Source organism: Mus musculus, chromosome 12 (assembly GCF_000001635.26).
Source record: "Mus musculus strain C57BL/6J chromosome 12, GRCm38.p6 C57BL/6J".
NCBI lineage: Eukaryota > Metazoa > Chordata > Mammalia > Rodentia > Muridae > Mus > Mus musculus.
Genome location: NC_000078.6, coordinates 81,105,829 through 81,132,293, shown reverse-complemented (window position 1 = coordinate 81,132,293; position 26,465 = coordinate 81,105,829). Strand labels below are relative to the sequence as shown.

Genomic DNA, 26,465 nt, shown 5'->3' with positions numbered 1-26,465 from the left:
GACCAGAGTCTGAGCCCAAGAACTCAATACATAGGTAGAGAGACGGGAGGCAGCCCACTTTTAACTCAAGCACTCTGAAAGCAGAGACAGATAATTCCAGCACAAACTGGCTAATTAGACTAGTTGCATCAGTGGTCTCTGAGTTCAACTGAGAGACGCTGCCTCAATGAACAAGGTGGAAAGTGACTAAATAAGACTCTCAACACCAACATCAAATACACACACACACACACACACACACACACACACAAACAGGGGCATGCATGCACTCACACACATCCAAGCAAACAGGCATACATGCTGCACACATACACACTAAAAAGAAAAAAAAAACTTGGTTTTATTATATTATATTATATTATATTATATTATATTATATTATATTATATTATATTCAAACCATTTGCTCACTTTAAAAGGCCAGAACCAAACTGGTGAGAGCCAGAACAACATGCTCTCTGACCAGCCTGTGAAAAACAAAAGGCCCAGAATCAGCAACCTTTGAGAATGTTTAGGCAGAGAAAGGAGGTTTATTTTATATAGGAAGAATTGTAAGACACTGAGTTACCCTCTTAGCAAGTCCTTTATAAACGAATTATTTGTGTAAAATTTTCAACTATTAGTAACAGCCTAGGAAGTTAGAATCCTGGTCCGGAGAAACACAGCCCTGGCAGGAAAGCAGTCAGATATAAATTCTGTGGAGCTGATGTCTTAGCTATACTAAAGCACAGAGTGTGACTAGTTTAGCTTCCCTTGCAAACTTATGATTTAACTTCATAACGAATTCTGTCTGCTTCTTGAGAATCGAACTGATCAAGTCCTGGCCTTTAGCCAATAGAAACTGCCCAGGACAAGAGGAATTGACAAGGCAAGGGGCCATTTCTGACATTTTATCTTACTGTTGTCAAAACTCAGGGTTGTCCCACAAGTTCCACAAGTAGACCCAGGTCAGGAAAAACAGCTCCTACCCCACTCTAGAGCAGCCTCCAGAGACTGGAATGTCAACTGGAGGGCCCTCTTTCGGAGACAAAGAGCACACCGTCCAAAATAAGGCTATTTTCTGCTACTACTCTCATGGTCTTGTTGGGCATAACTGGTGTCCCTCCAGCCACTTTAAAACATTGTGTTCCTAGATAAATAACTTCCATCTCTGACTCATGTGCTTTAATATCATTGGCAAAAAGTCTTTTTACATAAACAGGCCAGGGGTATACTGCAGTTCAATTTCCATCCAAATTAAGACAAATTTGAAATTATTTTAAGCCTCCTAATCATCAACATTAGTCCGACTCCTGACCACCCAGTGAGTATGTGGGAGGCCAGCACTTTCAACAAAGGCAAATGAGTGACCAGTGGGTAGAGAAAACACCAGCTCACGGGGACAAGTGGGAGGAGGGAGTGGAGAAAAACAGAGAGGCAGATGGCAACCATCACCCACGGGTGCCAAGCCCCAAATGGAAAATACCACCTTCTACTTTGACAACAGCTTTTCAGTCCCCAGTGGTCTCTGCATTACCACATTTGGGCTTCAAAGTTACTCTCTTGGAAAATCCTTCATGAGAGAATTAGTTATGCAAAATTCACAACTAGTTAGCAACTCCCCAGGGAATTAGAATCCTGATAGCCCTATCTTTGTAGCATTTCAGAAAGCACAGGATTGGGGAAAAACAAAAACTAAACAAACAGGAAACAAATAAACTAAACAAACCTTAGAGGTCACCACTCTAACCCAAACATTTCACAAGTCAGAAAACTGAGAGCAAAAGATAAAGGAAGAGTGTGGTCCCCATCCCTACACCGGTCTAGGGGGCGAGGGAAAGGAGGGTTTATAGATACTGATGTCTGAGGGACCAGTATCTTTTTTTTCCTTTTTTTTTTTGGCCTTGGTCTTTTGGTGGGAGACAGATGGAAGCAATTATTCTCATGGAATGGACACCTAGAGAAGAACCTTTCCCTCCAGTATGGATGAGAGAGCTTTTGTAGAAGGTTTGATATTATCTTGGGGCTTTTAAGATGTCAGAATTAGAGTAATGTTGCTTTGATAAAACACTATGCCCAAAAGCACCTTGGGGGAGGAAAGAGTTTATTTAGCTCACATATCCCAAGCCACAGTCCACTGAGGGAAGAAGCCAAGGTGGAGACACAAACAGGGCAGGAACCTGAAGGCAGGAGCTGACATAGAGGCCATGGAAGAGAGCAGCTTACTGACTTGCTCCTCATGGCCTGCTCTGCTGGCTTTCTTCTAGAACCCAAAACCACCAGCCCATCATTGACGCTACCCACAATGCACTTTGTCCTCCTTTGTCAATCACTAACTAAGAAAATGTCCTGTAGACATGCCTATAGCTCAATCTTACCAAGATAATTTCTCAGTTGAGGTTTTCTCCTCTCTAATGACTATAGTTTGTATCAAGGTAGCGTAAAACTAGCCAGCACACATACTCACTGGCCACCAGCTCTTTCCTTGGAAGCTTCTCAGAAGGGCGGGCTTCACCTGCCAGAGGGTCCTTTGCTATTGGTCTGATTCTTTTTTTTTAATTGGATATTTTATTTGTTTACATTTCAAATGTTATCCCCTTTCCCAGTTTCCCCTCTGCAAATCCCCTATCCCACCCCTCCTTACCCTGCTTCTATGAGGAGGCTTACCCACCCACCTACTCACTCCTGCCTCCCCACCCTGGCATTACCCTATACTGGGGCATCAAGCCTTCACAGGACCGAGGCTACCCTGATTCTTAACGCATGCCCACGTCCCTGGGGATCCTGTACCTACTCCCTCTGGAACGTGCCCGCTTTCTTCTACCTCCACTAGGAAAGACCTGAACTGAATACAGAAAAATGTGTGGAAGTTTCCCAACTCACTTCTGGCAGTGGAAATGTGACTGCTTTTTCTTTTAATATGTCTGCTGACCCAAATCACTTAGCACTTTACTCTCTGAACCTATCTATCAAACAAGGCAGCACCTAGTAGGTCACCAAGAAGACAAAATAAAGCAGAGCATATAGAGCACCTAGTCAGCATTGGGGATGTGCTTGGCCCATGTGGGCCTTGTTCTTTTCTCTTTCCTTTGGCAGGGAAGATACACCTTGGCTGTAGACATTATTCTGGACTCTATGCCAAGTCCAGGGAGGATTGTCTGCTGGGGGATGAGGAATCTCCCTTGTAGACCATTTACCTCATCCATTAGGGTTTAAGAGAAGGGGGTTATTCTCAAATCCTTCCGATCATGGGAGTCCTTCTTGACCACGTTTTAAGTGAGTTGATGATATGTCAAGGCTGTCCACGTGACGTTAGTTAGAACAAGAGACAACCCCGCTCATCCCCAGGTCTCTAAGCATATCTAAAACCCTGTGTCTAGTTTGGGGGAGGGTGCTTTATCAGAAAGGGCTGTGGCAGATGGAACCCAGAGGAAATAGGACATGAGGAAAAAGACATAAATCCCTCCAGCATGGGAGTGGATGATGTAATTAAGGACTTGTTCCAGGGCCAACAGAAATATTTGTTGGCTAATGTCACATGATATAATGGTGCCCATCTTCAACTATTTTGGTAGAAAGTGGGATTCCTTTGGATTCTATATGTCCTTTAGACAGAAATGGAGTTGTGTACTAGAAATCATAAACAGAGAGAGCTCTTGGATCAACACAGAGGGCTTCCCTGTGAAGGCAACTTGAGAGCAGCTCAACGTACATTATTAGTTTTGTCACTGAAGGAATAAAACTTCCCCCAGCAGGTGACAACCAGGCAGAAGGTGGATGGCTGCCTGGCAAATATAAACAGAATAGAGAAACTGATGGAGACCAGTGGGAGAGAGAGAGACAACCAGGCAGAAGGTGGATGGCTGCCTGGCAAATATAAACAGAACAGAGAAACTGATGGAGACCAGTAGGACAGAGAGAAAACCCTTCTGCAGTCTCCTTTCCCTGAAAAGAACCAGAATTCTACAAACTGCTGTACACTGGGCTCCTGCTGCTTAGAAAAGGAGGGTCTAGATTGACAACGAATACTTGATTGAAGCTGTCGAGAACACTCTTCCTGCTCCATGATGAAGAATCTTTTTAGGTACATTTTCCAAAAAGTTTGAATACATCTCTCCAGCATACATGTAAAGATATTCTAAAAATACACACTGGGCATTCAGGGACCCACAAGACCCCATACTTTTTGGGCTTGCTTCTCCATGTGGTACCCAGAACAGTCTATGTTTTATAAATGGCCAATAGAACACCCTTGACTCGTTTAAATTCTGTTGCTTTATAGCAGAAAAATATTTTTTTAAAAAAAGTCTGTATATTTCCAAAATAACAACAACAACAACAACAACAACAACAACAACAACAAAAAGAAAGAAAGTCTCTTGTATGTAGGGCCTTTGTATAGGTCAGGACTGAAGGACCTGGCTGGTGAGAGGTCAAAGGTGAACTGCAAGTGCTCTTTCATTATTCTCATGACTGCCTTGACTTTCAATTAAACTTTCCTGCCTTCCCACCTCATACCTATGTTTCTGACCTTTCTCTTCTTTAAAAGGAAAAAAAATATGTCCAATTCCATGCATTTTGCAAGAGAGTTTACCAATCTATAGGGTCACCTGTCCTAGCATATTACATGAACTCAGAGTAAAGCAGAAATAGCCCTGAATGGATGTGAGTGTGAGAGACAATGGCTCTACCCAGAACTCTCTTGAATAAATGCTGACTGTTGGCCTACTCTGTGTTTATCTACCCACCTCAATGAATGTTAGCTACTATCTCACAAAACCCTAAGACTTGACGTATGATTCCTCTGAGGTCATCAATTTAACACCTTTTCTCAGCCTCTGATGGTAGCTGATGGTATACCTGTGGGGTATTCATGGAGTCTCTACTTGTCCAAGTCCCAGGATAAGAAGGTAAGAACTTCGAGTCTGATTCCCATTCTGTGAATTTCTCAGCCTACAAAAAGTTTTCCCCTATTTTGAATCAGAATATTAATATGATTAATAGATAGATAGATAGATAGATAGATAGATAGATAGATAGATAGATAGATAGATATGGGCATACTAAAGGCTACTCTCATTTACTAAGATGTGAGTGTCTCTCATATATCCCTTTGTCCATCTCTTTTCTGTTCATTCTTGGTTCTTATAACCTCTCTAGTAAACGTCTCTGGTCTCACTGAGTATCCCTCATATGACATGATTTTGTGGCCTTGCTTACCTGAGCCGTGCTCTGGGGTGTGCCCTAGTTTGGCCACATTGTGCAAGCAGTGTGGACTCATGTCTGGAGCCAGGCTGCTTCTGATGAAATACTCACTCTACCATTTGCAGGCTGTACGACCCTAAGCTACATGGCTTCTCTGAGTGTTAGTTAGGCTCCATGACTATAAAACAGGACTATAAAAGTGCCTACCTCATAGATTGTAGTGAGGATGGAATAAGTTAATACAGTAGGCATCTAAAATAGTCTGGCACAGTGTAAATGCAATATGAGCAAGAAAATGGTACTACCACTGATGATGGCTTCTGCAGTCTGAAAAAGAAAGAAGAGCAGAGAGTGGCTACAGACTACCATTGCAGAGACTTGGCTTCCATACAAGCAGCATGAAGGCTAGAATAGCAGCTTCCATCTTCCCCTTGCTCCCAGGTACAGACTCCTACAGAAGGGCAGCTGAAGATACCTCCCAGAGCTGCCTGTTTTTGCTTGCACAGTAGACAAGGGACAGAAAAGAAATCCCCAATAATGCTGGGGAGCTCTGATGTCAGGCAGAGAACACCTAAACCCTGACTGCTTGCTAATCTGAAAGAGGATGCATCATAGCCATTTAGTAGGAGATCAGCCAGGTTTGAGGAAGAGAACAAAGCAGAGGCTGGAGCAGGCAGATCCCACAGGGAAAAAAGTGTACACTGTACTCGAAGCATAACACATGCCCCATTTCCCTGATCTCTATGCACAACCCCACTCTGACAGATGACCAGAGGTTCCAGTTCTCCAGTGAAAAGATGAGGGTGGGAGCTTCTACCCATGTGAAAGGCTGGGCAACCCCCTGGTGTTTCTGTTACCACTTATAAATGTTAATAGTTTGCCCGCTGTAAGTATGTAACTTAGATGACTTACTAACTACAAGGTAGGCGCCACCTAGACTTTAGTGTAGACTGCCTTCAGAAAGCTGGCTGCTCTTGCTTCTCACCAAGCCTCCAGCTTTGGCATCTTCCCATCTCCATGTGCTGAGAACTTTAATGAGCAGGATATATGCCAGTGTAGGGAGAAGAATCTCCACAAGACCCAAGTTCTACCTGGATAAGCTGCAACATGTCTCTCTTAGTTAGCTTCTATTGCTGTGATGAAATTCCATGACCAAAATCAACTGATAACTCAGGTCCCACTCCATCACCAAGGGAAGTCAAAGTACAAACTCAAGGCAGGAAACTAAAGATAGGAACTGAGGCAGAAAAGTCATAGAGGAGTGCTGTTTACTGGACTGTGCTCATGACTCACTCAACCTGCTTTCTTAGAGCACCCAGGACTAGCCATTGAAAGGTAACATCACCTCATAGGGAGCTAGTTCCTCCCACATCAATAATCAATCAAGAAAATAAACCATAGACTTGTCCTTTTCAAAGGCTAATGTGAAAAGGACATTTTATCATGGACATTCTCTCTTCCCAAATGGCACTAGCTTGTGTTGGGTTGACATTAAACTAGCCAACACAATGCCCCTGGAAGGCACCAAGGCTTGCTGTAACCAACACTAATTTATATAGAAATGTCTTCTCTGCTAGTAGATTCAAAGAAGAAATAATTAGCCAAGCAAGACTGAGAACTCTTAAAGATACACAAGTTGTATCAAAGTTGGTGTCTCCTACCCTAATTTGCCCCTCTCTCTCTCTCTCTCTCTCTCTCTCTCTCTCTCTCAATGCTTCCCTTGGAAGTACTAACTCAAGAACACTGGTATTACCACAGGATCTTGTACCACAGGATCTTGTACAGGCTACAAGTTTGAGAGCATTCTCCACCCCAGATGCACAGCCCTGGGGTGAGGAGTTGGCATCAATCCTACACATGGTGTAGAACACTCACCTCACACTCACTCAAAAAGGAAGAAGAATGCCCCAAAGGTCACCACAGGTGACACAACACTAATCATGAAGATCAAAATAGAAGCCAGAAGCTAGAAGCCAGAAATAAGGCCTCACATCTGTGGTCAACTGATGTTTGACAAGGACACCAAGATAACTAAAGGGAGAATAACAATCTTCTCATTAGGTAATCCTGAGGTTACTGAACTTGCATACGCAGAAGAGTGACGCTTGATCCCATCTCTCATACACAAACTAACTTAGAAGAGATCAGAGACCTAAATGTAAAAGCTGAAGTCATAAACCGCATAGAGGAAAATGGAATAATAATATTTGTTACCTTGGATTAGGAAATGGTCTCAAAAGTATGACAACAAAAGCATAAGCTGAAAAGAAGGGAAGGAGGGAGGGATGGAGGGAGTAAGGGAGAGAGGGTAGGAAGGAGGAAGGATGGGAAGGAGGGAGGGAGGAAGGGAGGAAGGGCAATCAATTAAACTTATGTTTTATCCATAGAATATATAAATAACTTTCAACTCAATACTAAAAAGACAACTGGACAGACAATGGGAAAAAGCACTGAACAGACATTAGATAGAACTGAAGAGGCTCATCACTAATTATTAGGGGGAAATTGACCTTGAGCCATAAAGAAGGGTGAGAGTATCAAGTATAGCTAAAGAAGTGAAAAAGTTGAAATCTTCATGTGTTGTTGGTACCGAATGTGGTGTGGTGTGACCACCATAGAAACTGCCTGGTGATTCCTCAACAGCACAAACATGAGGAAGTGAATAATGACCCAACAATTCTATTTTTACGTATGTACTCAGATTACTAAGGGCCCACATCACATAAACATGCATGCCAATGTACACAATAGTGTTATTTATAACCCCCAAAAGCCAAAGCTACTCAAATGTTTATGCACTGGTGAATGAATAAGGAAAATGGGGTACAGTCATAAGACTGACTATTGTCAGACAGTAAAAAAAAAAAAGAAAAAAAGAATAAAGACTCAGCTCATGCTACAGCGTGGATGAACCTTTTAAAATTGTGCTGATTAAAAGAATCCAATCACAAAAGACCACACATAATATGAATTGTCCAAAATATACAAATCATAGCAATCTAAGGTAAATTAGTGCTGTCAAGGGCTGAGGGGAGAGCTCTTGCAAAGAGTGGCTGTTAATGGGCATTGGATTTTCTTCTTGGGTAATGAAATGCTCAGACATTAGTCAGTGGTAATGGTTGCACAACCCTGTGAGTGCACTAAAAATCACTCAATTGTGTGTTTTGAAGAGATAAATTTTATAGTGTGCAAACCATATCTCAGTAGAGCTTTGTTAAAAGAACAATAATAGGAAAAGAAACCACAGACCAGTTTGCCAACTTCTAGACTGGCCCAAGTCTTTTAAATTACAGCTCATCAATTTGAGCACTAAAACTGGGGGACAACTAACATTTGTTTAGCAACATCTACAATGTACATATGTATATATTATCCATGTGTAACACTGGGTTTCTTGAAACAAAAGCAATAGCAAACACACACACACATTTAAAACAAGCTAAGAGGCCTTAACTATAAATGTTCTAATTATAACCATTACAACTTATTGCCAAAAAGAAAAGCAACAACTTACTTAAAACTGGGTCCACTTACATTTATACCATTTAAAAGTAAAGGATAGATTTGAATTTAACAGTGTGATGGAGGGAATGGGGATGAGAAGGAAGAAAGGACAGAGAGATGGAGGGAGGGCATGAAAAGACACAGAGAGAGACAAAGAAACAGTGACAGAGAGGCAGAAACAAACAGACAGAGGCAGTGAGACAGAAACAGAGACAGAGACAGACAGAAGTTTGTCCAGAAGGCTCAAAGTACCACATACTTTTAACAACTGTTTTTGTCTGGGCCATAGAATCCACATGAGGCTAGAGAGGACAAGCCAGCACACAGACACACTCCATTCTCAGCACTATAGCTACATCAGTGCTATGCATGGTCTGAGGAGAAATCCTCAAGGTTGCTCTTTGCAAGATCTCTCCACATAGAGACTAATGACCATTGCCTCCAGATTCCTAAGACTTCTAGGCTCATCATCGTTTGGATAATTGGAGCTGGAGAGATAGCTGAGCCATTAAAAGCACTTGTTCTTTCAGAGAGCTCAGATTTACTGCCCAGCACCCAAATGGCTTCTCTCATCCATCCATAACCTTGTTTTTAAAGCATCCAACACCCTCTTCTGAACTTCATGGGCACCAGGCATATACATGACACATAAACAAAGGTGTGAACAAAATATTCATACACATCTTTTTAAAATTAAGATTAGACAAATCCTTTCCATAAGTGGGCTAGTCATTCCAGACTCCCAATGTTTAATCAACCAGGTGAATAAAGGTTTATGGTCCGTGTAATGGATTAATACCTCCAATAGTTGATAAGAGTCTGGCAGATGGAAGAGCACTTGGTGAAGTGAAGCACTCCTGGAATGAGCCTGTCCTGCAACAGATCTCTAGGAAGAAAGCTCTGTACAGTGGGAGCAGATGAAGGGTGCTACCAGGGAAGAAAACCTCCAGGTCCTCAAGTGTTATATCGTATGTGTTTTAAAAATCATGTGTCAAAAAAAAAAAATCATGTGTCAAAAAGCCACATGATTTTTCCCTCTGGGATTCCAACTACAGAATAAAGTAATCAGCAAAAAGAAACTATAACTCAAGGATCTCTGTTTTCAAAAAAAGTCAATATATGCCCTTAAAATTGAAAAGTGGGGAAAGTAGTCTCCAGAGCTTATCAAAAACATAGCTCCTGAGATGGTGAGCTCAAGCATGGGAAATATAATACATCATTTCACCTAGAAGAAGCATAACGAAAGGTTTTTATGTTTAACAATCTTACAAATATAATCGGCACAAAAATTTTAATGCCTTGCAACTGCATCTGATAATTGCCTCTAACAGCCACATCCCTGCTGAATATTTATTAAAAGCAATTTGAGATGCTTGTGTTAAATACTTTGAAGAGCACATGTCTGGATTGGGGGTGAGTACCTCAGCTGGTGGAGTTCCTGCCTAACATGCACCCAGCACCCCATAAAGTAGATGGGATGGCAAATGTCTGTAGTCCCAGCACCCCAGTCTTGATATGGATGCAAGAGGTTCAGCAGTCTAAGATCATCCATCCAATGCCATTCCGGGTACATAGTCAGGTCCAGGTCCAGCCTAGTACTTAATCTCTACTCTCACACATCTTACTTCCATTGCAATGCTAATCTGATTAACTAAACTCTGAGAATCCTCCTTGCTGTTCACTTGGTTATTTATCCTCCAATGGGATAAACAAATGTTGGTTACTACATTTGCAGAGAGATAATATCTAGCCATTATGGTTGTTCTCAGTTACTATTCTGTTCAAGGAATAATAAAGAATTCACAGCAGGCACCTTGAGTCCTTGGATTCAGAATTCAGAAATTTTCTGGATTTATTCTGAAAATTCTTGCTTTCTGAATTTCAATTCTACCAAATCCAAGTCCCAAGTGAACAATGCAGAAATTTCAACTGAAAGAATATAGAGGGCTGGCAAGATGGCTCAGCAAGTAAGAGCACTGATTGCTCTTTCAAAGGTCCTGAGTTCAAATCCCAGCAACCACATGATGGCTCACAACCACCCATAATGAGTTCTGATGCCCTCGTCTGATGCGTCTTAAGTGAGCTATGAAGTCAGTGTACTTATGTATAATAATAAATAAATCTTTGGGTTGGAGCAAACAGGGACTGTACAAGTTGAGTTGACCAGAGTGAGCAAAGGTCCTAAAAATTCAATTCCCAACAACCACATGAAGAATCACAACCATCTGTACAGCTACAGTGTACTCACATCTAAAAAAATAAATAAGTAAATATTAAATAAATAAATCTTTTTTAAAAAGAAAGAATATAGCTAATTTTAAAATCCAAGCAATTAAATAATCCCGAATATATAAATCCCAACACAGGAACACAAGAAACACAAAAAGCACAAAGTTTTTCAAAAATTACTAATTCTGTAGTAATTGCATATAATAAGAATGAGATAAATAAAACCTCAGATAGAAAACTCAAAATAATGATTGTCAGTAAAGAAACCAAAGGGAGAAAATAAGATCCTAATCAAGAACACATCCAAAAAGCTAAATAAAACATGAATGCCACATACGACCTAAAAAGAATTCAACAAGAGAAACAATGAGAAAAAAAAGTATCTAAAACACCAAAAGAAAAAAATGTGAAAGTTAAAGCTTCCTGGAAAGCCTCAGCAACAGAATGGATCAAGGGAAGGGCAGACTACCTGATCTGAAAGGCAAGGTTGAAAATGGGGACAGTAGAAAAAACACGAAAGATAAGACAATGAGAAGGCACCTGTGGGAAACATTCTGAAAAGACCAGGACTATGAGCAACAAGCATAGAAGAAGAAGAATCTCATTCTAAAGGAAGATAAAACATCTTTAAAAGAATCTCAGCAAAATTTCTCAGAATGAAAAAAAGAGTTTCCCATCTAGATATAGGAGGCAAGACCAGAAAAGAACCTCCTCTCATTATACATAAGTAAGCCTCTTAAAATACATAACAAAGAAAGCAGTGAGAGAAAAGTAACAAGCAGCAGAGGAGTCCCATGGAAATAGCTCCAGCCTACTCCACTGAAACTTGAAAAGACAGAAGGGCTTGGAGTGATATATTTCAAGTTCTGAAAGACAATGGCTGACTCAGCATATTATACCCAGCAAAGCTATCTATCATAATTTAAAAAAATTAAGAACTTTCCATTATTAGAAAAAATAGATTAAAGTAATTAATGACACTCATACAGCTCTACATATAAAATTCTTAATTGACTCTCAGAGTAAAATGGTAAACAAATCTATCCATGAGACTATGAGAAAGAATCAGCCACACTAGAATAATAGCTAAGTAAGGGACAAAGAGACAAAAAACAAACACTACAAAATCAACAAAACAACAGAAATCAATGCACACTGTTAAATAATAATAGTAAGTATTAATAGCCTGAATCCCCAATCAAAAGACACAGACTAATAGATATGGTTTTTAAAAAAATTAACTATATACTTGCTGCCCCCAAGAAATAGATCCTACTACAAAAGACAGACAGCACATTAAGGTAAAAAGATAAATATTTCAAGCAAGAGGATCTAGAAAACAGGTAAGTGTCATTGAAAAAAGGGCTTTTTAAATTAAAAAAAAATCATGTTGCACTGATGAAGGGAACAACCATCAAGAGGGCATTACAATTCTAAACACATGTGTCCAGAACACAGGTACACCCAATTTTATAAGATAAATACTATTACATGTTGTCACAAAAAAATGCCAGTGCAATATACTAGTTACTTCAATACCCCAATCCTTTCCACTTAACAGGTCTTCAAACAATAACAAAAGAGAAATAAATGAATTAAATGACATCAGAGATCATATGGACTTAGCAAACATCTATAGAACGTTCCATCTGAACACTGAAGATTACATACTTTTCTTAGCAGCCCAAGGAACTTTCTTTAAAATAGATCATAAAGCAAGTCTTAATAACAACCAAAACCCTCAAGCATACAAAAGCTCATGGAAACCAAACAACATACTATTTAACAAGGAATAGGTCCTTAAAGAAATCAAGCAGAAACTGTTTAAATTCCTAGAATCAAAATAAAGCCACAACGCACCAAAATCCAAGGGACACAATAAAACAGCCCATAAAGAAAGCTCTTAGCTCTGAGGGCCTACATTAAGAAATCAGGGGTCGGGCCAGGCGTGGTGGTGCAAGCCTTTAATCCCAGCACTTGGGAGGCAGAGACAGGTGGATTTCTGAGTTCAAGGACAGCCTGGTCTACAAAGTGAGTTCAAGGACATCCAAGGCTATACAGAGAAACCCTGTCTCAAAAAAAACACAAAAACAAAAAAACAAAAAACAAGAAAGAAAGAAAGAAAGAAAGAAAGAAAGAAAGAAAGAAAGAAAGAAAGAAAGAAAGAAAGAAAGAAAGAAAGGAAGGAAGGAAGGAAGGAAGGAAGGAAGGAAGGAAGGAAGGAAGGAAGGAAGAAATTAGGGGTTCAATCACTCAGCCATTAGCCATACATGAAGACCCTCTTTATACCTAGAACAGTGGCCCTCAGCCTGTAGGTCTCAATTCCCACAGGGTTGCTAAGCAGATATTTACATTATCGTTTATAACTACTAAAATTATAGTTATGAAATAGCGGCAAATTAATGTTATAGTTGGTGGTCACCACAACATGAAAAACTGTATTAAAGGGTCATAGCATTAGGAAGGTCGGATAAGGGAAAGAAAGATCTTAAGGAAATAGAGATAGTACACCACATGATACTAAGGGAAAAAAGAAAGTAAAGGAGAGGGCGTTTAAATATGAACCTTAAGTATGCTTGAGAAAGCCACTGTTTCTGTTGTATTATATAATACAACTATATTGTATTATATGCTATTGTATGAGCCTCATACATGTATATAATTATATATTTAATATAGTAATCAATACATTTTAATTGGAATGGCCCCATACAAAATTCATTGCAAAGGCCATAGGTTGACAAATAGAAAACTCAGTGCCAGATATGGAATGCCTTCCTTACAGTCGTGGATCAGAAGTGTCCCAATTACAAAATCAATAGGTAGAAAGAAATCATTAAGATTGGGGCAGAATTCAATGAAATGGTAACACACAAAGCAAAGAAAAACCCAAAGAATCAGTGATATAACATTCATTCTCTGAAAATATAAACAATATTAACAAACTCTTAGCCAAACTAAGTAGAAAAGAGAAAAAACTCAAAGTAATAAAATTAAAGATGAGATGGGAACCATTACAACAGTTACCACTGAAACTCAGAAAATCATTAGACCTTGGCTTAAAAACATATTCCATGAAAGTAGAAAAATCTAAGAAAAAAATAGATTAATTTCTAGATGCCTATTAAATAACAAATGAAACAAAGATTTTGTTAACAGTTTTAACAGAGCTATAATAGTAAATGAGATTGAAACAACTAAAGAAGCACCAGCGCAGATGGACTCACTGATGGATAGTCCCAGACCTTCAAAGAATTAATGCCAATACACATCACACTATTGTGTAACATTGGAAAGGAGGAAAAACTACTAAACTCTTATTACAAAGCTAGTGTTGCCCTGATACAAAGTAAAAAGATAAAGTAAAAAAAAAAAAGAAAAGAAAAAAGAAAATTTACAATTTTCCTGATGAACATAGATGCAAAAATTCTCAACAAAATGCCTGAAACTAAGATTTTTCATCATGATCAATTGGCTTTATTCTAGAGATGCAAACATGATTTGGATAGATAGAATGTCAATAAATGTTATGTTACATAAATAAGCTCAAGGATGGATACCACATGATCATTTCAATAAACATGGAAGAGACTTCTGACAAAATCAAAAATCACTTCATGTTAATGTCCTGAAGAAACTCAGAATAGAAGGAATATATCCAACATAATATATGTGGCAAACCAAACGCCAACTTTATATTAAATAAACAAAACTCAAAGCATGTCCACTAAAATCAGAAACAAGACTATCTTTCATCTTATTCAATACATTACTGGAGTCTCAGCTAGAACGACAGGACAAGAGAAACAGAGATATAGATAAGAAAGGAAGAAGTCCAAACAGATGATGAAGATGTGATCCTATACTTAAGATATCCTAAAGATTCAGCCAAAAAAAAAAACTCTAAGAACTGATAAGCAGCTCAATCAAATATCAGGATGCAAAAATTAATATGCAAAAATCAGTAGCTTTCCTTTATACCAATGACAAAAACACCAAGAAAGAAATAAGGAAATAATTCCATTTGTAACAGTCTTTAAAAAATAACTATGAATAAAACCTAACCAAAGATAAAAATATCTCTACAGTGAAACCTTTAAAACACTGAAGAAATTGAGGAAGACACTAGAAGGTAAGAAGACTTCTCATGCACCAGAAGCATCAACAGTGTGGAAATGGCCATCCAATCAAAAGCCAGCTACGTATCCAATGCAATCCAATCAAAATTCAAGTGCACTTCTTCACTCTTGGCAAGTTCTTAACCTAAGCCTAAGCCTAAGCCTGAGCCTGAGCCTGAGCCTGAGCCTGAGCCTGAGCCTGAGCCTGAGCCTGAGCCTGAGCCTGAGCCTGAGCCTGAGCCTGAGCCTGAGCCTGAGCCTGAGCCTAAGCCTAAACCTAACCCTAACCCTAACCCTAACCCTGAAAACATAAAAGACCCCAGATAGTCAATGCAATGCTGTTCAAAATAATACTGCAGGAGGATTCACCATACCTGATTTCAATTTATACTACAGAGTCATGGTAATAAAAACAACATGGTACTGACACAAAACCCACATAGATAAATAAAATAGAAAAAGGACCCAAGTACAGGGCCATGCAACTACAGCCATTTGACTTTCAGCATAGATTTCAAAAAACATACGTCAGAGAAAAGACAGTGTCTTCCAACAAACGGTTCTAAGAAAACTGGATAGAGACCTTTAAAAGAATTAAACTAGATTCTTACCTCTCAGTCTGCACAAAAACTTCTAGAAGAAAAAATAGGGAATACATTTCAAGATATAGGCCTAGGTGAGGACTTTTCAAATAGGACCCCAATAGCCCAGAAAAAAGATTCATAATCAGCAAATGGGGTCTCATGAAAATAAAACACTTCTGTATAGCAAAGGAAGTAACCAATCCTATGAAGAGGCAGCCTCCAGAATGGGGGAATGTTTCTGTCAGCTTCTTATCCAACAGAGGCTTAGTAACTACCCTATACAAAGAGCTCACAACATTAAGCATTAATAAAACAAACAACTCAGTCTTCTTCCACTTTCTAGTGGTCTGTTGGACTAAACAGAGTGTTCCCAAAGAAGAAATGCAACCGACAGCCAACACTTCAGAAAGTATTTGATATCATTAGCCATCAGGAAAATGCACATTAAAACTATGTGAAGATTTCATCTGTCCAGTCAGAATGGCTATCATCAAGAATGCTGCTGACAAGGATGTGGGGAGAAGAGAACCATTATCCACTGATGGTAGGAGTGTATGCTGGTACAGCCACCATAAAAGTTAGTGTAGAAGTTACCTTAAAGATGAAAATTCAACTACCACATGACCCAGCTACACCACTCCTGCATATACCCAAAGAAATGTAAGGCCCACTAAGAGATACTTGTACAACCATGTCTATTCCTTCTCTGCTGACAATTGTCAACAGATGAAATGGAACCAGCCTAGATGTTCATCAGCTAATGGATGGACAATACACAGGTAGTACATATACACAATGGGCCATACAAAATAGAATTTCATTCTGCCATTAAGAAGAGTTGGATCAACAGCAAAATGTGTGGAAATTGAAAGTAGTATACTAAGTGTGGTAATCTAAGCCAAGAAAGCCAAATGCTGCATGTTTTCATGTCGATGCTAGCTTTGAATACTTAGATTCATGTGTTTAACCTAGAGGGTCTGTAGAGGTCAGAAAACTAGAAAGGGCCCTGAGAAGGGGCCAAGGGAATTTGCCTTAAGACAAGGAAGAGATCATGGAAATTTTGTGTGGTGAAAGTAATTGGGGCTGGTGGGGTGCTCAGCAGTGACGAGCACTGGCTCCTCCTGTAGAGGACATGGTTCAGTTCCCAGCACCACTTGAAGATTTGCACTGGTGCTTAAAACAAGTTCAAGGTATCCAGTGCCCTCTTTTAGCTTCTGAGGGCAGCAGGCATATACACAGTACACTTACATGCAGGCAAAACACTGACACACACAAAATTAAATATTTTTAAAGTAGTTGGAAGAGAAACACGGGGAGCTAAGGGCTTAGGCAGGGATGGGGTTGGGGTGGGGGTAGAAGGAGGAGAGATGAGGAAGTATTAGAGTAGGTTAACCAAAACTAAGATGTAGAAAAGAGTCTCATGGAAACCCACTTCTTTGTAAACCAATGTCACACATATTAGGAGTTTGAACTAAGATACCCTGCACAGGCAAACAGACAATGCTTTCTCTCTGAAAACCTGGATTTTTAATGAAAATCTCAGTGCTACTCATGGGATACTCCCCTGTGAGTTATTGGTCATGGAGACCTCAGAGCGCCCCAAAACAACCCAGGCCACAGCCATTCCTCTTGGTTACTCGTCAAAACTGGATGGATAGACCTTCTTTTGCTTTTTAAAATTTGGTTCTCAATTTTCCAGGATTTGTGATACATTCCTTTATATAATGGGATAAAATTTAGCAAGTTTTTTTAAATAGGTAAGTTCATATGTAACTTAGCTATAACTAAGCTGGCAATATAAGAAAGGTTATAGAATAACATATATTATTATCTTTTTCCTAAAAAAGATAATAAATAACTACTCTGCTGCTGAAATTTTTGATTGTAGAACACAGAGAAATCAAGCTGGAACTGATCTAGAAACTTCCCCCCTGTCAGGTGGCTTTCCTGGTGCTGAAAGCTGATGTGTAGTCCACTTAGGGAGAAAAGACATCAGCAGACTTACCCAATCATGAGCCCTGTACGCTACAGTAGCAGCATGCCAGCAGAGGTGTGCTGGTGCAGTAGTGGCATGGTGGTTCAGAGGATCACCAGCTACTTCCTGGTTGGATTTGAGGCCTACTTCACAGAAGGGAGTTCATAAATAATATGGGGAAAAAAGGTCAAATCGCATGGTGTGGGAGAACGTAAACCCTAAGAGGGAAATCTACTATTATTGTGTTGCTTAAAAGACAGTTTTTCTCTTTATATGCCCCAGTACAGGGGAATGCCAGGGCCAAAAAAATGAGAATGGGTGGGTAGGGAAGTGGGGGGGAGGGTATGGGGGACTTTTGGGATAGCATTGGAAATGTCATTGAGGAAAATACGTAATAAATGAAATTTTAAAAAAAAAGAATCTAAAAAAAAAAAAAAGACAGTTTTTCTTCTAGATGGTTATCTTAATACCCATAGATTCTCTAACCTGGATCAGAGACACTTCTTTTTGCAGAGGGCATCCGTCAAGGCAGAGACTCATAATTGATCAACTGCTGAGAATAAGTGACGTTTGAGCACTCTTCCCTAAAGGGGACACTCATAGCAACCACCACAAGATTCAGAAAACACCGTGGAAGAGGGGCGGAAAGAATATAAGAGAGACTGTAAGGATGGGAGCAGTACTGCCAAATGTCGTCATCTGAACATGACACAGCCAGCACACTGACGAACTTACAAAAGCTGTTGTTCTCTGCATAAGATCAAGCCAGTCAATATTTCCAGCAAGGTGGTGGAGGAGTTCCTGAGGCTCCTGCCCTAGAGGAGGAGCCATTGGCAATTAATAGCTGCTGGGGGAGGGGGCGTCAATTTTCTTCAGAGGCGTGGTCACTAGTAGGTTACTCATGCTCATGCAGGTAACACTAAGGGAGGGGAAGGGAAGGGGAGGGGAGGGGAGGGGAGGGGAGGGGAGGGGAAGGGAAGGGAAGGGAAGGGAAGGGAAAGAAAAGGGAAGGGAAAGAAAAGGGAAGGGAAAGAAAAGGGAAGGGAAAGAAAAGGGAAGGGAAAGAAAAGGGAAGGGAAAGAAAAGGGAAGGGAAAGGAAGGAAAGGAAGGAAGGAAGAGCAGGATGAGGTAAGACTGGTAACTGTTGAAGGATCAAATGGGAGTGTGAGGAAGGAGTTGAGGCCGATATAGTCAAGACATGTTGCGTGTGAAATTGTCAAGAGAACAAATAAAAACGTTTAAAAACTAAAACAGACTATGCCTTCTTTTGGTCCAGTACATGCCTCCTAAAAATCTTGTTCCCAATTATCTGGAATTCATTCCTTTATACAAAGAAATAAAATGTCGGTCTGGAGAGCTGGCTCAATGGTTAAGAGCACTAATTGCTCTTCCAGAGTGTCTGAGTTCAATTCCCAGCAACCACATGGTGGCTCCCAACCATCTGTAATGGGATCCGATGCCCTCTTTTGGTGTGTCTGAAGACAGCGACAGTGTACTCACATACATAAAATAAATAAATAACTCCAGAAAGAAAGAAAGAAAGAAAGAAAGAAAGAAAGAAAGGAAGGAAGGAAGGAAGGAAGGAAGGAAGGAAGGAAGGAAGGAAGGAAGGAAATGTAGCAGTTTTTAAAATAGCATGTGTCATTGTACGACTTTGCCTTAATGAATGATTAATAACTACATATACAAAAAGATCCAGAGGATAACAGGCACAGCAGTTCCTGTTTGAGGCGAATGAGATCTTTCATTCTGTCCTATATATTTTTCTCATCAGTTTACAGTGTTAAGTTCTCTTAAAGTTATTTCTCTAGGAAAGAATTAAAATGTTTCTTTATGATCACTTGTTAAACCCTAACATTCATGCACATGTGTAGAGTAAGTAACCCTCTTTAACACATGTTTTAGTGACTGCACAATGTGCTCTGCCATACTCTGTTTAGACAATTCTCTGTTATTAAATATTCAGGCCAGGTCCAATTTCCTTTTGCTATGATGAAATTGGAAATCCTTTGTCACTAAACATTTTCACACATTTAAAAATATTTCCTTGGGGAATTTTTATTAAGAAATAAAATTATTCCCTTGGAATAAATTCCTAGAAGTGAAATCGCAAGCACCAAATGTGAGTCCACTTACGACTTCTGACCCCTATTGCAAAAGTCTTCTATTACAAAACAGGTGCCAGTTGACTTTCCCAATAGCAGCATAAGGGTAAGCCGTTTCCCTACATTCAACCCTGAACATCTCTCCTATTGTTACAAGTAAAATGATACATCGTCATTTGTGTGTGTGTGTGTGTGCTTATGTTCATGTTGGGTATAGATGCATGTGTCAGGCCAGTGTTGTTCCTCAGTTGCTGTACAGAATAGTTTTGTATCAATATGACACGAGCTAAACTTGACACATCTAAGAGGAGGAAGCCCCAAAAGAAAAAATTCCTCCGGAAGACTGGGCTATAGGCAAGCCTGTAGGGCATTTTCCTAGTCAAGATGGTGGATGACCCAGCATATTATAGGTGGTGCTTCCCTGGGCTGGTGGTCCTGGGTTCTGTAAGAAAGTAGGCTGAGCAAGCCAGTGCCCTTCCAAGGCTTCTGCACCAACTACTTCCTCCAGGTTCCTGCCCTGTTTGAGTTCCCTGACTTCCTTCAATGATGAGCAGTGACTTGGAAGTGTAAGTCAAATAAACCCTTTCCTCCCAGAGTTGCTTTGGTCATGGTGTTTCATCACAGCAATAGAAACCCTAAGGCACATGCTTCCTGCCTTGTTTTTTGAGACAGGGATCTTCATTGGCCAGAATCTTGCTGAGTAGGTTAGGCTGGCCAGCCAGGGAGCCTTAACGATCTCTCCAGCTCCCCCTCCTCAGGGCTAGGATTCAAAACGTGCCACCACACCCAGCTTTCTACGTGGGTTCTTGGGAACAAATTCAGGTTCTCATCCTTTCAAGGCAAGAGCTTCACTCACTGAGCCATCTCCTCAACTTCTCCATCGTCATTTTTATTTATACAATTTAACGAGTAGAGATTATGTCATTCATATTCATTTATTGGTTGTTGTCATTCTTTTCTCCTTTGATGGTACTAGGGACTGAACCCAGGGCCTGGCACATGATGCAGACAAGCTGTCACTTTGCTGCATTCCCTGGGCTTGCTCAGAGGCTAATGTCTTATTACTTAGGCCCTCCTTGTTGGTATCTCTTGACCATGTTTTAATGGTTTTTTTCCTCCTTCCAAATTGGAAGAGATATCTATATATAAGGTCAGTACTTTGTCATTAAAGCTAATTTGTATCATTTGCTTTCCACTTAAGGTGTTCATGATAAATTTTTTTTAATCTGTGTTTGTTTTCTTGCTGAAAAAAAATGCATCCTGAGCTCTAGTCAATCCACTGGTAAGTGGGCCTTTGAAATATGAATTTCCAGCTACACATATGCAATCTCTACACCATTGCTTTGTTGTGTGTCTTGTGCTATCTTTTCTGCATAAGGCAGGGTTCACATTTTTTAAATCTCTCATAGAAACCACCAATACATAGCCCAGGACACAGTGGAGTTCAAAATGCCTGCCTGCCTGGGATAAAAAGATGTTGTGTCTGGGTATTTGCTTTAAAGAAACTCAGTTCGGGATGGGAGACGAAAATGGGGCAAAGATGAAACAGAGTTGGTCACGCGTCAATCATTGTTGAGAGTGGTGGTGGGTGCATGGAGTTCATTATACTACTATGTCTACTCTTTTGTACTTTTTTAAAATTTCCATAATCAAAGGGTTTTTTTTATGTGTGTGTTTGATTGATTGGGCAACAAGAGAAGGAATTCTGGGATAACAATGGGGGTGAAAATGAAACACATATGCACCAAGGGCACTTCTGCACAAAAACATGAGTCCCAAAGTTAATCAGCTTGAGTCAAACCCCCTCCTTCTAGCTCAGTCACCTCAAACTGCTCTGAAACTGCGATTTTCTTTATATAAAGGCATTAAAAACTACCTACAAAAAGATGAGAGTGAGGGCTCGTGAGTCTAAGACTCTGGCTGGCTCCAGCACGCTTAACAGTGACCATCAATGTTGTCCAGTGATATACACGTTTGACAAGCTCCTGCCGGCATTTCATGATTCAACACATACACACATGTAGCTGCACATACATACATGTAGCCACACATAAACACATACATGTAGCTGCACATACACACATGCATGTAGCTGCAGGTACACACATGTAGCTGCACATACACACATGTAGCTGCACATACACACATGTAGCTGCACATACACACATGTAGCTACATATACACACATGTAGCTGCACATACACACATGTAGCTACATATACACATATGTAGCTGCACATAAACACATACATGTAGCTGCACATACACACATGTAGCTGCACGTACACAAGCATAGCATTCAACTTCCGGTCAACACAGCTGAGATCTCAGCTAAACAGCTTGGGCAGATGACAAACCCTTGGCAGAGTCCTTGGCAGAGCAGCTATTGGGAATTATGTCTCTGGCATCCAGAGAAGAAATAGACCACACCAAAGCAAAGGGCAAAGCCTGGAGCAGCTGACTTCATTCCAGGTCCCCAAAGAACTGAGCTTCACATCCCAATGATGTATTCAAGAAACCAGAGAGACGACATCCTTACAGAGTAGGTTTAAGGGTTTTGTTTTTTGTTTTTTGTTTTTTGTTTTTAACAAATACTGACATCACCCCTGGGGGATGAGAAGAGTTAAAAATCCCTAATCCCTGTGTCTAAAATGGCTTAATAATGTGCTTCAACCTTGCAAGCACGAGGTCCTAAGTTTAATCCCAGAACCCAGGCAAAAAGGCTAGACACAGTGGCATACTCTTGTGATTCCTGTGCTGGAGGGGCAGAGAGACAAGCAGACCCCAGGGCTCCCTGACCAGCCAACCTACCCTAATTGGTGAGTTCCAAGCCAGTGATAGACTGCCTCAGAAAACAAGGTGAATGTTTCCAAAAGGACAACACCCAAGGTTTCCTCTAGTCTGCACACACATATGCACACAAACAAATGTACAACCATACATACACATATGTACCTGCACATACACACATGCAAACAAACACACATGCATCCACACACACATTTGTACCTGCATACACACACATGCACACAAACGCATGTACAGCCATACACACATTTGTACCTGCACACACAAACACATATGAACAAAAATACCTGTCTGGATCTGAGCCTCATAATTGGATTTAATAGTCTGGGGCCATCCTAAGTACTGATAGTTCAAACAGTGGTGAATGCAGCATCCCTGCTGTAAGGGAAGATGAGCTGCCTGCCCGCCCGCCCGCCCGCCCCTGTGTGAGTTGAGGTTGGGTATAGTGAGGAAGGAGAACAGGGGAAACAAAGAAAGAAGCCACGTGAGTCTCCTTAAAGCTAATTCAGTCATGTGGCCTCCAGCTGTGTCTCACACCAGATAAAGCTGTCCCAACAGAGTCCCATCATTCTCTCCTTGTTCTTCAGAAGAATAACATCTGTAGTAATTCCCAGGAGTAAGTCATGCTACGAACTCCAGCATGCCCCTATGCCAATGTTCTAGACAATATTAGAGCAATGTAGCTTGTCTCAGGACTTAGAGCTGGCTGAGTGACAACGGGCCATGGGGAAGGAGATGGCATTGTCTCCCAGCACTCTGGCCTCTCCTCGGAGTGACGGAATCACACTCAGAGCAGCAACCTCAAGATATTGCAGCATCTTTAGTAGTGGGGGAGGGGAGCTTCCATGTAACCACTCGAGCTGGAATGGTCTACTGACTGGCCGTCTGACTGCTCACTGGGCTGAGCCAGCCTGCACTGAGGACACATGGCAGTGCTTAGCCTGTCACACAAGCAAGGAATACCTGACAGCCTGCAATCCCGGGCACTCTCATTTAGCAAGTCAGCCTGGACTAATCTGGAAGTTCCCTTCCTTAAGCAAACACCACCTGGTTGGGCCTGGCCTTGCCAGAACAAAAGCTGGCCAGAGGGGCTGTCTGTCATGAGACAGCTAACACTTCAGAGTCAGGAGGGCAGAGGTCAACCACGCTCATAAGCAACACGCTCAGGACTCCACGAGCCTGCAGAGGAGAGAGAACAGCTGCCTTCGGCTCTGCCCTCCTCCCCATCACCTTTCTCCCACAGGTCTCAGCCCAAAACAAAACTCAGGAAGGTCTGATTTCCCCTCCGAGGGTGTGGGTGCTCAAACACACAGACAAAGGTCACCGCATTCTGTTTTACTCAGATAATTAGCTAACCTAAAAATTGATGAGGACAGAGGGCTCATGACTCTTCATGCTTGGAAAGTTTCAACCGAAGGCTTTGGGTGCTCTCCCCCAACCCTTAAGTGGTACCATCTATAAGCTTGAAAAGATCTAAGATAGAGACCCACAGTCGAGATGAGACGCACAATAATGGTGCTGATAGATGCTTACACAACATGTGTATGTCCCAAGTGTTTCACATGCGTTAGCCCATTTCATCCTCATCGAGGTCTTACAAGGGAAGTGAAATAATAACCACTAATAATAGTAAAATGACACGCATAACCTAAGAGCCATATATAATGCTGATGACGTCATAGTAATTTATCACATGTGTACAACATAACAATCATAAAGATAATCGTCTCTCTCTTTTTTTTTACAGATAAGCACGCTGGGAAGCTAAGTGACTTGCCCGTGTGGGTTGGCCTCAAGCCCAGGCAGGTTGGCCCCGGTCAGGCACAGCGCACCAAGCACAGCTCTAGACTGCATCTTCCTAGTGCACAGTTCCGAGCTCCCTTTGAGTCTGCCAGGTCAGACAGCAACAGAACATAGGGATCTTCGGAGTGCCCTGGCCTTGAACCAACTCTTCACCCCAAGTCATGATGGTGCATGCATTCTCCAAAAATAGGGTTATTTGGCAGTGCAAAGCTTTAAATGGGAAGTCAAAGCAAGCACTTCCCCCAGGGCTGACGGCCAAGGTCACTTTATCCCTGTGCTCCCCGCCCCAGCCTGGTTACATCTTTGAGTCAACAGAGAAACACTTAAAATATCAAAGTCAAACCTATGCCCAACCACCCCTCTATGTTACTGCCTAAGATAGTATTGGTCTCAGGTCAGTAACCCCCTCCCTCAACCAGAAGTGAAATCTGAAAACCCTCTGACTGACAGCCACCCTACATCCCCTGAGACAGAATTACAGGAGCACCGGCCAGTGGTGGCGCACGCCTTTAATCCTAGCACAATGACACCATTGCATACACTAGCAAGCCTTTGTTGCAAGGACGGTGATATAGCTGTCCCTTGTGAGACTAGGCCGGGGCCTAGTAAACACAGAAGTGGATGCTCACAGTCAACTATTGGATGGATCACAGAGCCCCCAATGGAGGAGCTAGAGAAAGTATCCAAGGAGCTAAAGAGATCTGCAACCCTATCGGTGGAACAACATTATGAACTAACCAGTACCCCAGAGCTCTTGACTCTAGCTGCATATGTATCAAAAGATGGCCTAGTCGGCCATCACTGGAAAGAGAGGCCCATTGGTCAGGCAAACTTTATATGCCCCAGTACAGGGGAACACCAGGGCCAAAAAATGGGAATGGGTGGGTAGGGGAGTGTGTGTGGGGGGGGGGACTTTTGGGATAGCATTGGAAATGTAATTGAAGAAAATACGTAATAAAAAAAAATCCTAGCACTTGGGAGGCAGACAGAGGCAGGTGGATTTCTGAGTTCGAGGCCATCCTGGTCTACAGCGTGAGTTCCAAGACAGCCAGGGCTATACAGAGAAACTCTATCTCAAAAAACCAAAAAAAAAAAAAAAAAAAAGAATTACAGGAGCTTTTAAAACCCTGAAGCAGCTTTTTCTATCTCTGAAAGTGTAGATTCCCCCCTGAATGCTATATGTACTTGATAGAAGGATCCTAGAGAAAGCGGCCAGGCACAGGGACAATCCCCAGCCAAGCTAAGCTTACCATGTCCTATAACTGTCCTTATTTTCCTCACCACATCTCCATGCATTTGCCACATGTCCTGACTCACAAAAACCTCTCATCTGGGCCCTTAGGGGGCCGTATAGAAGTTTCCTTGAAGAGGCACCTTACTGTCCCACTGCCACTATGCTTCAGGAAGGCTGCCAGTGCCAATGTAGCCTAGCCCACTACTACACAAAGCAATAGCTGGGACACTGAGCAGGAGAGGTGAGCCACTGACAGGGTATTTAAAATCTTAGCCGTGCCCATCTGCATGTGCACGTGTACACACACAGTCCAGAAGCTATGGTGAGCTCGGTGCTCAAAAAGGGTGCCTCTTCATTCAAGGAGGTACATGGCGAGGGGTTGTGGAGGGGTAGCAATAAACAGAGAAGGGAATACTGAGGTTGCCTGTGGAAACTGGCAGGGACGAGCGAAAATAATCAGCCCACATTTGACAGAAGAGACAGCCAGTAGGGAGGACCAGGACCCGGCCATGCCAGTTTCCTGGCTCAGACTCCATGCATCTTGTCAGGGCCCACTGCCAGTTGGCAGGGAGTGGCATAGAGGGCCCAGAAGGGGAAAGGCAGTGCAGAGGGGATAAAGAGACACTCACCCAGCCATTTCCCACAAAATGAAGGTGCCAAATGACCCTGGTGCTCTCTGGACACCTCCCTTCTGCCTCAGCCCAGCGAGCGCCCCAGAAGCCCACGTGAAACCTCACCTGTGTGAAGGAACCATCCTCGCCACACTCTGGGACAAACACAGCCTCCTGAGGCTTCTTGGCCTGTTCCAAGGCCTGAGCCCTCTCCAGGCGACACTTGCTCTGGCCAGCATCTAAACAGGGGGAGGAGTACATTGTATATTTCCCTTGGGTTCCACACAGAAGCCAGGGACCAAAATGGCT

The 26,465-nt window shown here is 41.6% G+C and overlaps 1 protein-coding gene across 3 annotated transcripts in view; it reads right to left on the bottom strand.

The window, feature by feature from the left end:
* The window catches only part of Smoc1 (SPARC related modular calcium binding 1), a 159,607-nt gene that overhangs the window by 54,121 nt on the left and 79,021 nt on the right, over positions 1-26,465 (bottom strand). For all 3 annotated transcript variants that reach the window (NM_001146217.1, NM_022316.2, XM_006516135.4), the window contains exon 3: positions 26,283-26,395. In NM_001146217.1, coding sequence (NP_001139689.1) covers positions 26,283-26,395 — 113 coding nt within the window. The remainder of the gene's footprint in view (positions 1-26,282; positions 26,396-26,465) is intronic.